The following is a 13,253-nucleotide window of genomic DNA, read 5'->3' as shown; positions in this document are numbered from 1 at the left end:
ATATATATATATATATATATATATATATATATATATATATATATATATATATATATATACACACAATTGTTAAATTAACTTAAATATGTTTTATAAAAAATAGATAATATATGTATACTAATTAGATACTAATTATTATAACAACGTATTTAAATTTATATATATATATATATATATATATATATATATATATATATATATATATATATATATATATATATATATATATTGTTAAATTAACTTAAATGTTTTATAAAAAATAGATAATATATATGTATACTAATTAGATACTAATTAATATAAAACGTATTTTAATTTATATATATATATATATATATATATATATATATATATATATATATATATATATATATATATATATATATATATATATATATATAAAACCATTAATTTTAACTATACCATATAATAAAATTATAGTAGGCCTATTTATTATTAATTCATATATAATCTTATTATATATATATATATATATATATATATATATATATATATATATATATATACACACACAATTATAATTAATATGTTAATTTATTCATAACCTTTAATGTTTATTATAAATAAATATAATTCATTAATTGTATATTACCTTAATTCTTTGGACTTGATATTGTTATATACAGTACATAACAATTACACAAATGTCTAGCAGCGTCTTTGTCAGTTTTTGTACGAAAAAACCCCACTAATGGTAAAACACAATCAGTTCAATACATTTTAAAATGACCGTTGTGTGCATAACACGCCACCTAGTGGAGAACAGAAGCAGTTGCCGCACCAAATGACCACTTTTCAAGTATTACTTCTGAAGGCAGTGCTGTGAAGTGTTGTTACAGGAGAATATCTGCAACAACAAATACAAATCTGCTGCTTTTCTCTTGCGTAATGCGGCCTAAGTCTTTGTAATTTCTTTTCTGAACAAGAAAACCTAATCTGAGAAAATGCTGTGCTAAACCAAAGCTTTGTTTGGTAAAAATGAATGCGCCGGGGTGGAGGGCAAAGCCGTTTGAGTGCTTTTCTTTGATTCGTTTTAATTCTCTTCAGGGTTCCTGAGTGTAATCGCTTGAACATGTTCTGCATTTGTCTACATTTAAATCAAAGCTCTGCTCTCCATACAGTCAGTGGGGAGGAAACGCAGAATACAGTGTTGCATAACCTAATCAATGTTGCCTAAGTTACCTGTAAACCTCTTTAGGGTTTTAGCAGGGGATGAATGTCAGTAACGCTTAAATCTTCAAACACTGCGAACGAGCAGTCAGGAGAAGCGCCGCTCCTGCATGAGGCTGTGAAAAGACCATGTTCTTCAAGACACAATGCTGAAGATTAAGTGCTGTCCTCCTCTTGGACCGAGTTATAAGGGCCTGATGGGGGAGAGAGGAGCCATTAAGATCAGGTTTATATGGCCGAGGATCTCAAAGCATTACAGAGACTTAAAAGACCGACCGAGGTGTTTGATTAATCAACGGGACAATCCGTTATTCATGCCGAAGAGCGTTGAGGGCAAAAACTCACAAAGAGTGTGGTGTGGGACATTAAGACATTCGCTCGGATGAGTTGAGAGTCTGATTGTTTCCCTCTCTGGGAAAACACACACAGAGAAAGAGGAGTCTGTCACCAACATCACGGGCACTGTCAGCTCTGAAGGGGATGTTATTAGCTTACAGCTGTGAGTGAGTGACATGCTGCACTAACAGTGCTTATAACCCAACATGGACAACAACAAGAAGGAATGAAAGAATATGGTGGATTGAGACAAAACAGACACTTTTGACCTGAAATGACTTGCACATCCTGCTGCATTTCAGTCTGGCGAGCAGCCAGATGCTGAGAGATTAAGGCATGCATGAGGAGAACGTGAAGTACAAGAATGCCATCATATCCAGATCAGACATCATTAGGTGGACGGGAGGTAGCGCATTACGGGGAATAATAAGAAATGTTTGTTGAGCGGCAAATCAGCGTATTAGAATGAAGGATCATGTGACGCTGGAGTAATGGTGCTGGAAATTTCAGCTTTGCATCACAGGAATAAATTACATTTGAACATATATTACAGTGGAATACAGTTATTTTAAATTGTAATAATATTTCACAATATATATATATATATATATTTTTGTATTTTTTAATCAAATAAATGCAGCCTTTGTGAGCATAAGAGAACCTTTCAAAAACATCTTACTAATTACTAATTAAATAAAAAATGTAAACAAATAAAAAAGGAAAAATTAGTAATTAAACCTTTAAAGTGTGTGTGTGGGTGCTGTCAAATGATTAATCACATCCAAAATAAAAGTTTGTGTTTACGTAATATATGTATTCTGAGTGTAATTATTATGCATAGCCTATATAAATACACACACATGCACATATATATTTAAGACATTTTTTTATATATATACATACACAGTACATACATGAAATATTCCTTAAATACATGTATGTGTGTATTCAAATATATATAATAATTATACACAGTACACACACATATATCATGTAAATACAAACTTTTATTTTGGATCGTTTGACACCACTTAATACATATTTATATATATAGGACATCTGATGATGCTTCTAACATCACACTCTAAAAAATGCTGTGTTAAAAATAACCCAAGTTGGGTTGAAAATGGACTAACCCAGCAATTGGGTTGTTTTAACCCAGCAGTTGGGTTAAATGTTTGCTTAAAACAACCCAATTGCTGGGTTAGTCCATTTTCAACCCAACTTGGGTTATTTTTAACCCAGCATTTTTGGAGTGTGATGTTAAAAGCATCAACAGATGTGCAGCTCCTTCAAAACGTCAAAATGTTTGAAATTAATTTTGATTAGTTTATACTATAGTGATTACCCAGCGATTGGGTTGTTTTAAGCAAACATTTAACCCAACCACTGGGTTAAAACGACCCATTCACTGGGTTAAAACAACCCAATTGCTGGGTCAAAACGACCCATTCACTGGGTTAAAACAACCCAATTGCTGGGTTAGTCCATTTTCAACCCAACTTGGCATTTTTTAGAGTGTAGTATTAGTGCTGTCGAATCGATTAATCCCGATTAATCGCATCCAAAATAAAATGTGTGTATTGTGTTTAATTATGCATATATAAATACACACTCATGTATGTATATACTGTATATATATTTATATAATTTATATTATACATAACAGATTTTTCTTAAATATATACATGCATGTGTGTGCATTTATATATACATAATTATACACATTACACACGTATATATTATGTAAACACAAACGTTTATTTTTTTTAGATGTGATTAATCGCGATTAATCGATTCGACAGCACTAATACTAGTATTATAAAAATGTAGAAAATGTGGAACACATTTCTGTTTTTGAGAAATATAATATAACTGGAATTTCCGTTTGGAGGATTCAATTCACCAAAATGATTTTGAAGTAAAACTAACAATATGCCACCACTTTAAAACCACTAGTCTTGTAATCATGTGAGAGTGAGAGTGAGAGAGAGAGAGAGAGAGAGAGAGAGAGAGAGAGAGAGAGAGAGAGAGAGAGAGAGAGAGCGGTGCATATGTACATGAGGATGAGCGAGCACATAAATGACTGCAGCTCTGCCGTGTGTTGCATTACGCAAGAGGATCATAATCAGCAGCGGAGCTGCAGCACTGAGCGCAGTGACAAGCGGCTTACGGAGGAGAAACACACAGCTGTGCTGCATGAGAGGGGATGGAGTCGGCGTAACTCCCTCCTCCTCCTCCTCCCTCCCCTCCTCTCTGTGCCTGATCCTCTGGAGGAGCGATCTGCCTGCTGTTGGAAGCGCAGGAGAGTCTCTGGAGTCACCAAGAACCGGCAGATATGACCGACTGACATTCACACTTTCTTTCTCGTTTTTAACCCCAGACTTCAATGGCTTTGAAAGAGAGCCTCCTCACCTGGGGTTTCCTGCTGTGGCCGATGACGTGGAGCTTGGCTCGGACTTTTACGCCACATGAAGGGTCTTCGGTCAGTCCCATTTTTCATCGAACCGCTCCACCTGCCACCGGGACGGGGATGAACAGCACTGAGGCTCCCACCAACAATTACACAGGTGCGTACGACAACAGTGTTCTTTCGTAATCCTCTGATAATCGTGCACAAATGAGCAAATGCACTGTGCAAAAAGTTGTAGTGCATGTTCATAATGAGAAAGAGAAACTTTTTCATGAAGGGCAGACTCACCGTGCAGCATTCGCAGTACACGTCTCCGTTCAACCTGCAAAAACACACTAATATATAATACATATAATACAATCTTCTTAAGGGTTTACATACAAACAGAGCTTTCATAATGGATCAACAGAGCAAATCAGATCAGCCTGAACTGTATATAACTCAGAGGTTTAATATGATTGGAGAACATGTAAAGTATGCTGGCAAGCTCTCCATGCACGCATACTTTGCAAATAGTCTATTGATGTCTCCTGACCTAAAGTCAATATGTGTGACGGATTTGTGGGACTAGAAAAAGGACATTATCAAGCTGTAATGTGCACTGTATTAGTTTGATTGCAGTTGATTTCTCTGTGGAGGAAAAGACACCGACGTACCCAAACCGTCCACAGGTGGTCAGTTACCTTGAGGTTTATTCCACAGGTGAAACAAAGGACGCCTTTTGCCACGTGGCAATGGCGAGCTGTGGGATAGTCCTTGGCAGTTTGTCAGTTCCGTCTCAGGGTTGCCAGCTTTGAAAGTGAAATGGAGGGGGTTTATCACCACCGTGGCCATGGCAGACTTTGCCCTGCTTTCAGCTTTCAGTGCACCGCAAACCTGAAGGAGACTTGAGTAGAGCTCTGTTGTATAAGAGCATGCACGGGTCGTGTTTCATCCTATAGAAATGAGGAAGAAAAAGAGGCAACAGCTATTTTAAGGACATTAAGGCATTCTTTTTAAAGACAATTTTGCACATTTGTCTCCAAAATTCTTATTTTTATTGACATAATGCAACAACCAAAAATTCTCATTACTGTAAAGTGAAACAAAAAAGATCTATGATATTCATTTTTATGCATATGGTAGTGTGTGTGTGCATGTTTTGAGAAAATAGTATTAGAGTGGTATTTTATTTATTGTACTACTGTAATACAATAATGAAAAATTGTCAGTGCAAAGCAATCTTAGTTATCCTAGAACACATTTTTCCAACAATAAACAAGTACTATAATGCAAAAATTACCATATTCTTACATAAAAAAGATTTTAAAACGATTATATAATACATAAACTGTAAATTATTTATAAACCATGGTAGTTATTATTATACTGCCTTTAATATATCCAGATTTTAAACAATAATTGTAATGTTTTTTAATATAATTTAAAAAACATATTGTATAATAAAGAGCATTGTTAGCAGAAATTGACAATACTGTTATAATAAATTAATAACCCATGATTCAATTTGTGAACTGTATGTACTTTGAATAAATGAAAGTTATTTGTTCTTCAATTATAGATTTTATAGTGTTTTTAGCATTTGAATTTAGATTAAATTTGCATTTTAATATATTATTAATATATATTTTTTATTTAAATACATTTATGTCATTCTGCGCCACCCCTCTGGTAATTTGCCTTTAATACATCCTGATTTTAAATAATAATAAAAAATCATTGCAATGATTTAATTTTTCATTGTAGAATAAAGAACATAAAAACAAAGACAACAAAAATAAACATAACATTAAAAATCATAACCAAAAATCTGAGCACATTATAAATTATTAAGAGTTATAAGAATTTAGGAGAAAAAATTATTGCAGTGATAATAATGTATACTGTATAAATATTTATATAATTTATACACTCCAAAAAAATGAAAATGGACTAACCCAGCAGTTGAGTTGTTTTAATCCAGTGATTGGGTTGTTTTAAGCAAACATTTAACCCAACCGCTGGGTTCAAACAACCCAATTACTGGGTTAGTCCATTTTCAACCCAACTTGGGTTATTTTTAACCCAGCATTTTTTAGAGTGTAAATATAACAGATTTTTCTTAAATATATACATGCATGTGAGTATTTATATATATATATTAGGGCTGTCAAAAGATTAATCGCGGTTAATCGCATCCAAAATAAAAGATTGTGTTTACATAATATATGTGTGTGTACTCTGTTAATTATTATTTATATATAAATACACACACATTCATGTATATATTTAAGAAATATTTGCATGTATATACTGTATACACATTTATATAATCTATAATATATATACATATAAATGTTTTATATATAAAAATAATATTTTTTTCTTAAATATATACATGCTTGTGTGTGTATTTATATATAAATAATAATTAACAGAGTACACACACATATATTATGTAAACACAAACTTTTATTTTGGATGCGATTAATCTTTTGACAGCCCTAATATATATATATATAATTATACACAGTACACACATATATTATAATGCAAATGATCGCAATGCCTAATGCATTTCCGTTATGAAAACGATAAAAACCAGGACACGCGTGAAGTTGTCCCGTTCACTCCATCACCCATTTACCTGCAGCACAAACACAGAGGCGTCCACGTCACTTCTTTAAAGGGATTACTAATGTGTTGAAGAGGGAAGCCAGTGCACACACACAGAAATAGCACCGTTAAAGTTGCTCCACACCGTTCTTGAAGTTACACGACTTCATGTATTGAGAAACGGATCCACTCGTCCCACTGGAGAATGGCAGTGCAGTTTCAGGAGCGTGTGGTTAGTCTGCATCAGCTGCAGGGACTTGTGGGTGATGCATTTTTAATGCACGGCCCTATGCTTTATTTAATCGTGTTCTATTCTAAGAGAGCCTCTCTGGTGTGACTCTTGGGGAGCATGGGATTGCGAGTGAGACGGGAGGGAGGGGAGAAACAAAAGTGACAGTTGAGTTATTTATTTATTTTGCCATGGAGTCGGATTGCTTAATGCTAGCAATGGGCTCTGGTGTGAGCAGCATCGCCATGCCAGTTAAGCCGGGCTTAATGAGAGCAGCACAGGACTGGTGTGAACAATAAACACCATCGAGTGGAGCCTGCCAGCGTAATCACACTGACTCCAGCACAGTCAATATGAGCTCCATTTTACTGTATATTGACAGTGCAATGATGAAGACTCGGCAGGAGAAGACGCTGAATCCTCTGTGGGAATGCACAGAGGCTGGAGGAGAGGTGGATTATGGGATAGAGTGAGGGAGAAAACAAGCCGCGGGTACTGATGGAAGGAGAGAAGACAAAATGCTTTCATCTGAACCCTTGAGGATGATTATACTGTTCACTAAGTCCCAGGGAAAACATTCTTGCACGCGCACACACACACACACACACACACACACAGACTTAAAGCTGTCATTTTGATGGAAAACATGAGCGTTGATATTGTGATTATTGATATTTATACTTATTTATACTTATTATTTATTAAATACAAATAAATAAATCATATTTATTAAAGTATTTCCTGTATTTATTCTGTAATTATTTAATGATGTAATTAAACAGCTTGTTTTCTAACTTTTTTGACAATATTTGACAATTAAATTAAGTAACCACAATTCAGTTTGTGAACTGCATGTACATTGATTAAATGCATCCTGCCCCCCACAAGTTCTATTCTATTCTATTCTATTCTATTCTATTCTATATGATTTAGGCCAATCATCTATTCAGTACAATCACGAAAAAGTGATAGCAACATGTTGCATTCTTTTCTATTCTATTCTATTCCATTCTATTGTATTGTATTGTATTCTATTCAGTCCAGTCATGAAAAAGTGGTTACAACATGTTGCATTCTATTCTATTCTATTCTATTCTATTCTATTCTATTCTATTCTATTCTATTCTATTCTATTCTATTCTATTCTATTCTATTCTATTCTATTCTATTCTATTCTATTCTATTCAGTCCAATCATGAAAAAGGTGATAGCAAAATGTTGCACTCTATTCTATTTGATTTAGTCCAATCATCTATTCAGTACAATCACGAAAAAGTGATAGCAACAAGTTACATTCTATTCTATTCTATTCTATTCTATTCTATTCTATTCTATTCTATTCTATTCTATTTGATTTAGTCCAATCATGAAAAAGGTGATAGCAACATGTTGCATTCTATTCTATGCAATTTTTTTCAGTCAAATCACGAAAAAGTGGTGGCAACAGGTTGCATTCTATTCAATTTAGTCCAATCATGAAAAAGGTGATAGCAACATGTTGCATTCTATTATATTATATTCTATTCTATTCTATGCTGTGTTTGATTTTGTCCAATCAGGAAAAAGTGGTAGCAAAAAGTTGCATTTTTTTCTATTCTATTCAGTCCAATCACGAAAAAGTGGTTGCAACAGGTTGCATTCTATTCTATTCTATTCTATTCTATTCTATTCTATTCTATTCTATTCTATTCTATTCTATTCTATTCTATTCTATTCTATTCTATTCTATTCTATTCTATTATATTATATTATATTATATTATATTCTATGCTGTGTTTGATTTCGTCCAATCAGGAAAAAGTGGTAGCAATAAGTCGCATTATTTTCTATTATATTCAGTCCAATCAAGAAAAAGTGGTTGCAACAGGTTGCATTCTATTCTATTCTATTTAGTACAATCATGAAACAAGTGATAGTAAAATGTTCTATTCTATTATATTCAGTCCAATCCAATCATGAAAAAGGGGTAGCAACAAGTTGTATTTTTTTCTATTCAATTTTATTTAGTCTAATCATGAAAAAGCGAATCCAACAAGATATATTCTATTCTATTCTGTGTTTGATTTTATATTCTAAGTGTATATTGAAGTCTTAGCCTATTTAAAAGTTGGTTCTAACCATCTGTTTGTTTCTTTTGCAGTCCTGAGCTGCGAGTCGCTGCTGCCCCCTCGGCGAGGTTCTTTCTATGTAGAGAAGGGCACCGGGATGTCTGTGGGCACGGTGTTGGCGTTCTGGTGCCTCGAGGGGTACCAGCTGGTGGGCAGCGAGAAAATCACCTGTGTCCAGCGGAGCAGCACCGCTCAGTGGAGCAACTACCAGCCTGACTGCGAGGGTCTGTGTTCACTGCCATCATTTCTGTTTTAAAGAGATAAAAACAGTTCAGAAATACACTCCTGCTAATTCAATCCCAGATTTTCAATGTGGACTATTGTGTAAATGTGGTAGCCATTCCCAAACCAGAGGACCGCGGGCTGAGAGTGGCCGTGCTGGCATCGATAGTGAGCAGCATCGTCATCTTTGCCATGTCCGTGTCCTTCATTATCTGCTGCCTGCAGGAGCGCATGAGCAAAGAGAGGGCAGGACGGACAGTGGGACGGGGCAGGTATGACCGCTCATACACACTGGAGAAGAAGAGACAAGGCAACCTAAAATAGGATGCTAATGGTTTTTCTGACTTTCCAGGATGAGAGGCAAATCATCCTGGAGGAGTGAGTGCTGGCTGGAGAGAGATGAAGGAGACTGGGAAGCTTTTCCTCCACCTAAAATTTACAATCTGTCCCAGAACCTTGACCCCCATGTGACCTCCGAGAGCCCGGTCTATTTGGGGGGAATGGCTGGTTATGATAACCGCGGGTATCAGAGGTGAGAAATGCTGAATTGTTAACTTAGCTTGATTGTGTTTATTAGCAGAATAAATCACCCGAAAATGAACATTCTGCCATCATTTAGGAAGAAACAAGTTATATGTTAACAAGTTGGATTCTATTCCATTCTACTCTATTCTATTTGGTTTAGTCCAATCATGAAAGTCAATCAAATCAAAGTCAATCAAAGTGAAACCAACAGGTTCTATTTTATTCTATTCTATTCTGTGTTTGATTTAGTCCAATCATGAAAGTGGTAGCAACAAGTTGTATTCTATTATTTTCTTTTCTATGCTATTCTATTTGATGTAGTTGAATCATGAAAAAGCAAAACCAAGTTCTATTCTATTCTAATCATGAAAAAGCTAAACCAACAAATTCTATTCTATTCTATTATATTCTATTCTAATCATGAAAAAGCTAAACCAACAAGTTCTATTATATTATATTCTATTCTATGATTGATTTAGTCCAATTATGAAAGTGGTGGCAAAAAGTTGTACTCTATTTTCTTTTCTATGCTGTTCTATTTGATTTAGCCCAATCATGAAAAAGCGAAACCAACTATTGCTATTCTATTCTATTATATTCTGTGTTTGATTTAGTCCAATCATGAAAGTGGTAGCAACAAATTGTATTCTATTTTTTTCTTTTCTATCCTATTCTATTTGATTTAGTCCAATCATGAAAAGCAAAACCAACAAGTTCTATTCTATTCTATTCTATTCTATTCTATTCTATTTAGTCCAATCATGAAAAAGAGAAACCAACAAGTTCTATTCTATTCATTATTGATTTAGTCCAATCATGAAAGTGGTAGCAATAAGTTGTATTATATTATTTTCTCTTCTATGCTATTTCTATTTGAACAAGCAAAACCAACAAGTTCTATTCTATTCTATTCTATTCTATTCTATTCTATTCTATTCTATTCTATTCAATGATTGATTTAGTCCAATCACGAAAGTGGTAGCAACAAATTGTATTCTATCATTTTCTTTTCTATGCTATTCTGTTTGATTTAGTCCAATCATGAAAAAGCAAAACCAACAAATTCTATTCTATTCTATTCTATTCTATTCTATTCTATTCTATTCTATTCTATTCTATTCTATTCTATTCTATTCTATTATTGATTTAGTCCAATCATGAAAGTGGTAGCAATAAGTTGTATTCTATTATTTTCTCTTCTATGCTATTTCTATTTGAACAAGCAAAACCAACAAGTTCTATTCTATTTGATTATTGATTTAGTCCAATCACGAAAGTGGTAGCAATAAGTTGTATTCTATTATTTTCTTTTCTATTCTGTTCTATTTGATAAGTATTCGTTTTCAACAAAAAAACAAATCTCTCTGACCTCAAACTGTGTTTGTTTAGCAGGAGTCAAGAAAACCTCATGAAAGCTCCTCTCCCTGGGCTTTACCGCACTGAAAGTCAGATGTATCCTCATGTGGTCTTGCAGAGGGTGCCCACACCCACTGTACCGACTGCACCCAGCGCGCCCATCTACCTCCGCCTCTCCACCCCTCCGCCCACAGAAAGCCCCGGCGAACAGCCCGCTCAGCCGCTGTACCCCAGTGCCACTCCACAGCGTCTGTGGCCATAGCAACACATTTCTGACTATTCAGAACTTTTACAACTGTCACCATGGCCACGGATTACGGCCCCTACATGCAAACGTCTCCAGTGGGGTGACTGGGGTTCAGAAAGGCAGGAGAAATGATGGACTCAAGCGAGAGCCACCTAGATCTATCTCTGCACAGCACTAGATCTAGACGTTGGGCCAAGTGTGGGTCTCTGTGGGGTAGTTACATTTAGTATGTTGCATATGTGACAAATAAAACTCTTGAATCTATGTAAGATCATTTCTGAACGACAAGCAGGCCCTTTGTGTCGTTTCTTGGAGAGGAAAGTTACTCCATACTGGTGCTGTGATCCGCTCCAGGTTTTATTTTCAGCTAGTACTTGTTATTTTTGTGTCAAAGGTTCAGACTATTTGCACTCACTAACTCACTAGCATCATTTTAATATTTGTATGGTTTTTTGTATGGAGGTATAGGAGATTGATGTCCTGATTGTGGGAATCTCATAAACCTATGATTTGGTTAAAAACAAAACAAATAAAAATATTAAAATTATTATCTGTCTTGTCTTTTTTATTGCCTACAATGTCTTAATATAAATGTATATAGAGTACTTTTAGAGTAATAGAGTAAATTTTTTTTGCTTCACTGATAATTCCCATGTATGTTTAATCTTAGGATCTGACTTTCTGGGACCAATCAAACTGACCTACTTGTGCTGAAGCTTTCCAATTAGCCGACTGTCAAATTATTTAGCTCATCTTTTCCAGCTTTGTCCTGTCTATTGCAGGTTAAACAGGAAGAATCCCAGCAACTATAACTATATAGTTAACTATACCTTGAATTTGGTTACATGCCGTTTTTGCCAAAATAACTTGCAAGATGTTTGATATTCCATCATGTAAGCAACAGTGATAACAAGGGGTTTGGTTTCATTTCTTTGACATGTTCATGTTCTATTCTTAGGCTATGGTTAGACGTCTATTACATTTACACTGACAGCCCAAATTTTGCCTTGTTTTAGCCTAGACGTCAGCGTTGTGTTTAGACGTCTACGTCTTTTAAATGCAAAATTACTTTCTGGATTGCTTTTTATTATTTAAAGTACGGTACGTAACAAATCTTCATGTAATAAAATCTTGACAAGTTTGAAAAAAATCTATTGTTATATACTCCATTTTAACAATACAAAATGCCGCTTTTTTTTGCACATTACAATTATCACTTTTGACGACTCAAAGGGATAGTTCACCCAAAAATGAAAATTAGCCCATAATTTACTCAACCCCATGTCATATATGACATTCTTCTTTCAGATGAATACAATCGGAGTTAAGCAAGCATTGTCCAAGCATTTGATTCATAGTTGCCCTGTTTACGAAGTCCATAAAAAGCGAGCGTACCTGGTCGCGTTAGTCTTTCGATCAGCAGGGGAACTTTCAACTAGGGATGGGCGATACCACTTATTTTGTTTTCGATACGATACCGATACTTTCATGGCCAGATACGATACTTCTAAACTGAACTTTTATATTATTAAATTAGTTAAATTATTAAAATTACTAAGAGTAAAACGGGTAAAGATACCCACTTAACATTACATTTGAAAGGTATTTTAACATTCAATATGCTTTAATTGCAACTAATTAGATCATATTTTTGTTTACACATGGTTAAAATATGTTTACTTGTAGTGATAACCATGGAAATCTACAAATACTAGTTGAACTATGGTCACTCTAGTAAAACATAAACCGTGGTTATTCGTATTGTATGCAATAAATAATATTTTTAAACAAAAAAAACAAACAAAAAACACCTTAGTATCGATATTTTTATTTTAGTATCGATACTTTTCAATGCTAACATCAGTATCGATATATCAATACTTGATATTGATACGTCCATCTCTTCTTTCAACAATTTTTCCATAAATTAAACAGGGAAGGCGGTTGGCCGAAAGTTTACTTGATAAAGTTTTAAATATGGATATTTTTCTTACACAAACGCATCGATTCGCTTCAGAAGGCCGGAGCCGC

At 34.5% G+C, this 13,253-nt stretch overlaps 1 protein-coding gene across 2 annotated transcripts; it reads left to right on the top strand.

The window, feature by feature from the left end:
• The first annotated feature begins 1,264 nt into the window (after nucleotides 1-1,264).
• LOC307127047 (uncharacterized protein) lies at nucleotides 1,265-11,738 on the top strand. Of its 2 annotated transcripts, none has more exons than XM_079817992.1 (6): nucleotides 1,265-1,933; nucleotides 3,911-4,097; nucleotides 8,905-9,096; nucleotides 9,210-9,366; nucleotides 9,447-9,626; nucleotides 11,009-11,738. In XM_079817992.1, the coding sequence occupies exons 1-6, from the start codon at nucleotides 1,892-1,894 to the stop codon at nucleotides 11,235-11,237; spliced, it is 987 nt and encodes a 328-aa protein (XP_079674118.1). In that variant the 5' UTR covers nucleotides 1,265-1,891; the 3' UTR covers nucleotides 11,238-11,738. The 2 variants fall into 2 exon arrangements, with proteins under 2 accessions (XP_079674118.1, XP_079674119.1); XM_079817993.1 differs by having other exon boundaries at nucleotides 1,268-1,933; nucleotides 11,012-11,738.
• Nucleotides 11,739-13,253: the final 1,515 nt, after the last annotated feature.

Source organism: Gobio gobio, assembly GCF_949357685.1.
Source record: "Gobio gobio genome assembly, chromosome: 5".
NCBI lineage: Eukaryota > Metazoa > Chordata > Actinopteri > Cypriniformes > Gobionidae > Gobio > Gobio gobio.
The sequence above is the reverse complement of the archived record's forward strand: the minus strand, read 5'-3'. Positions and strand labels throughout refer to the sequence as shown.

What these genes read in the sequence shown, in the direction of transcription:
- LOC307127047 (XM_079817992.1), top strand. Translation starts at nt 1,892, where the DNA reads ATGCCATCATATCCAGATCAGACATCATTAGGTGGACGGGAG. An exon ending in TCCCACCAACAATTACACAG is followed by an intron (nt 4,098 to 8,904) that starts GTGCGTACGACA and finishes TTTCTTTTGCAG; the next exon opens with TCCTGAGCTGCGAGTCGCTG. An exon ending in GATAACCGCGGGTATCAGAG is followed by an intron (nt 9,627 to 11,008) that starts GTGAGAAATGCT and finishes GTGTTTGTTTAG; the next exon opens with CAGGAGTCAAGAAAACCTCA.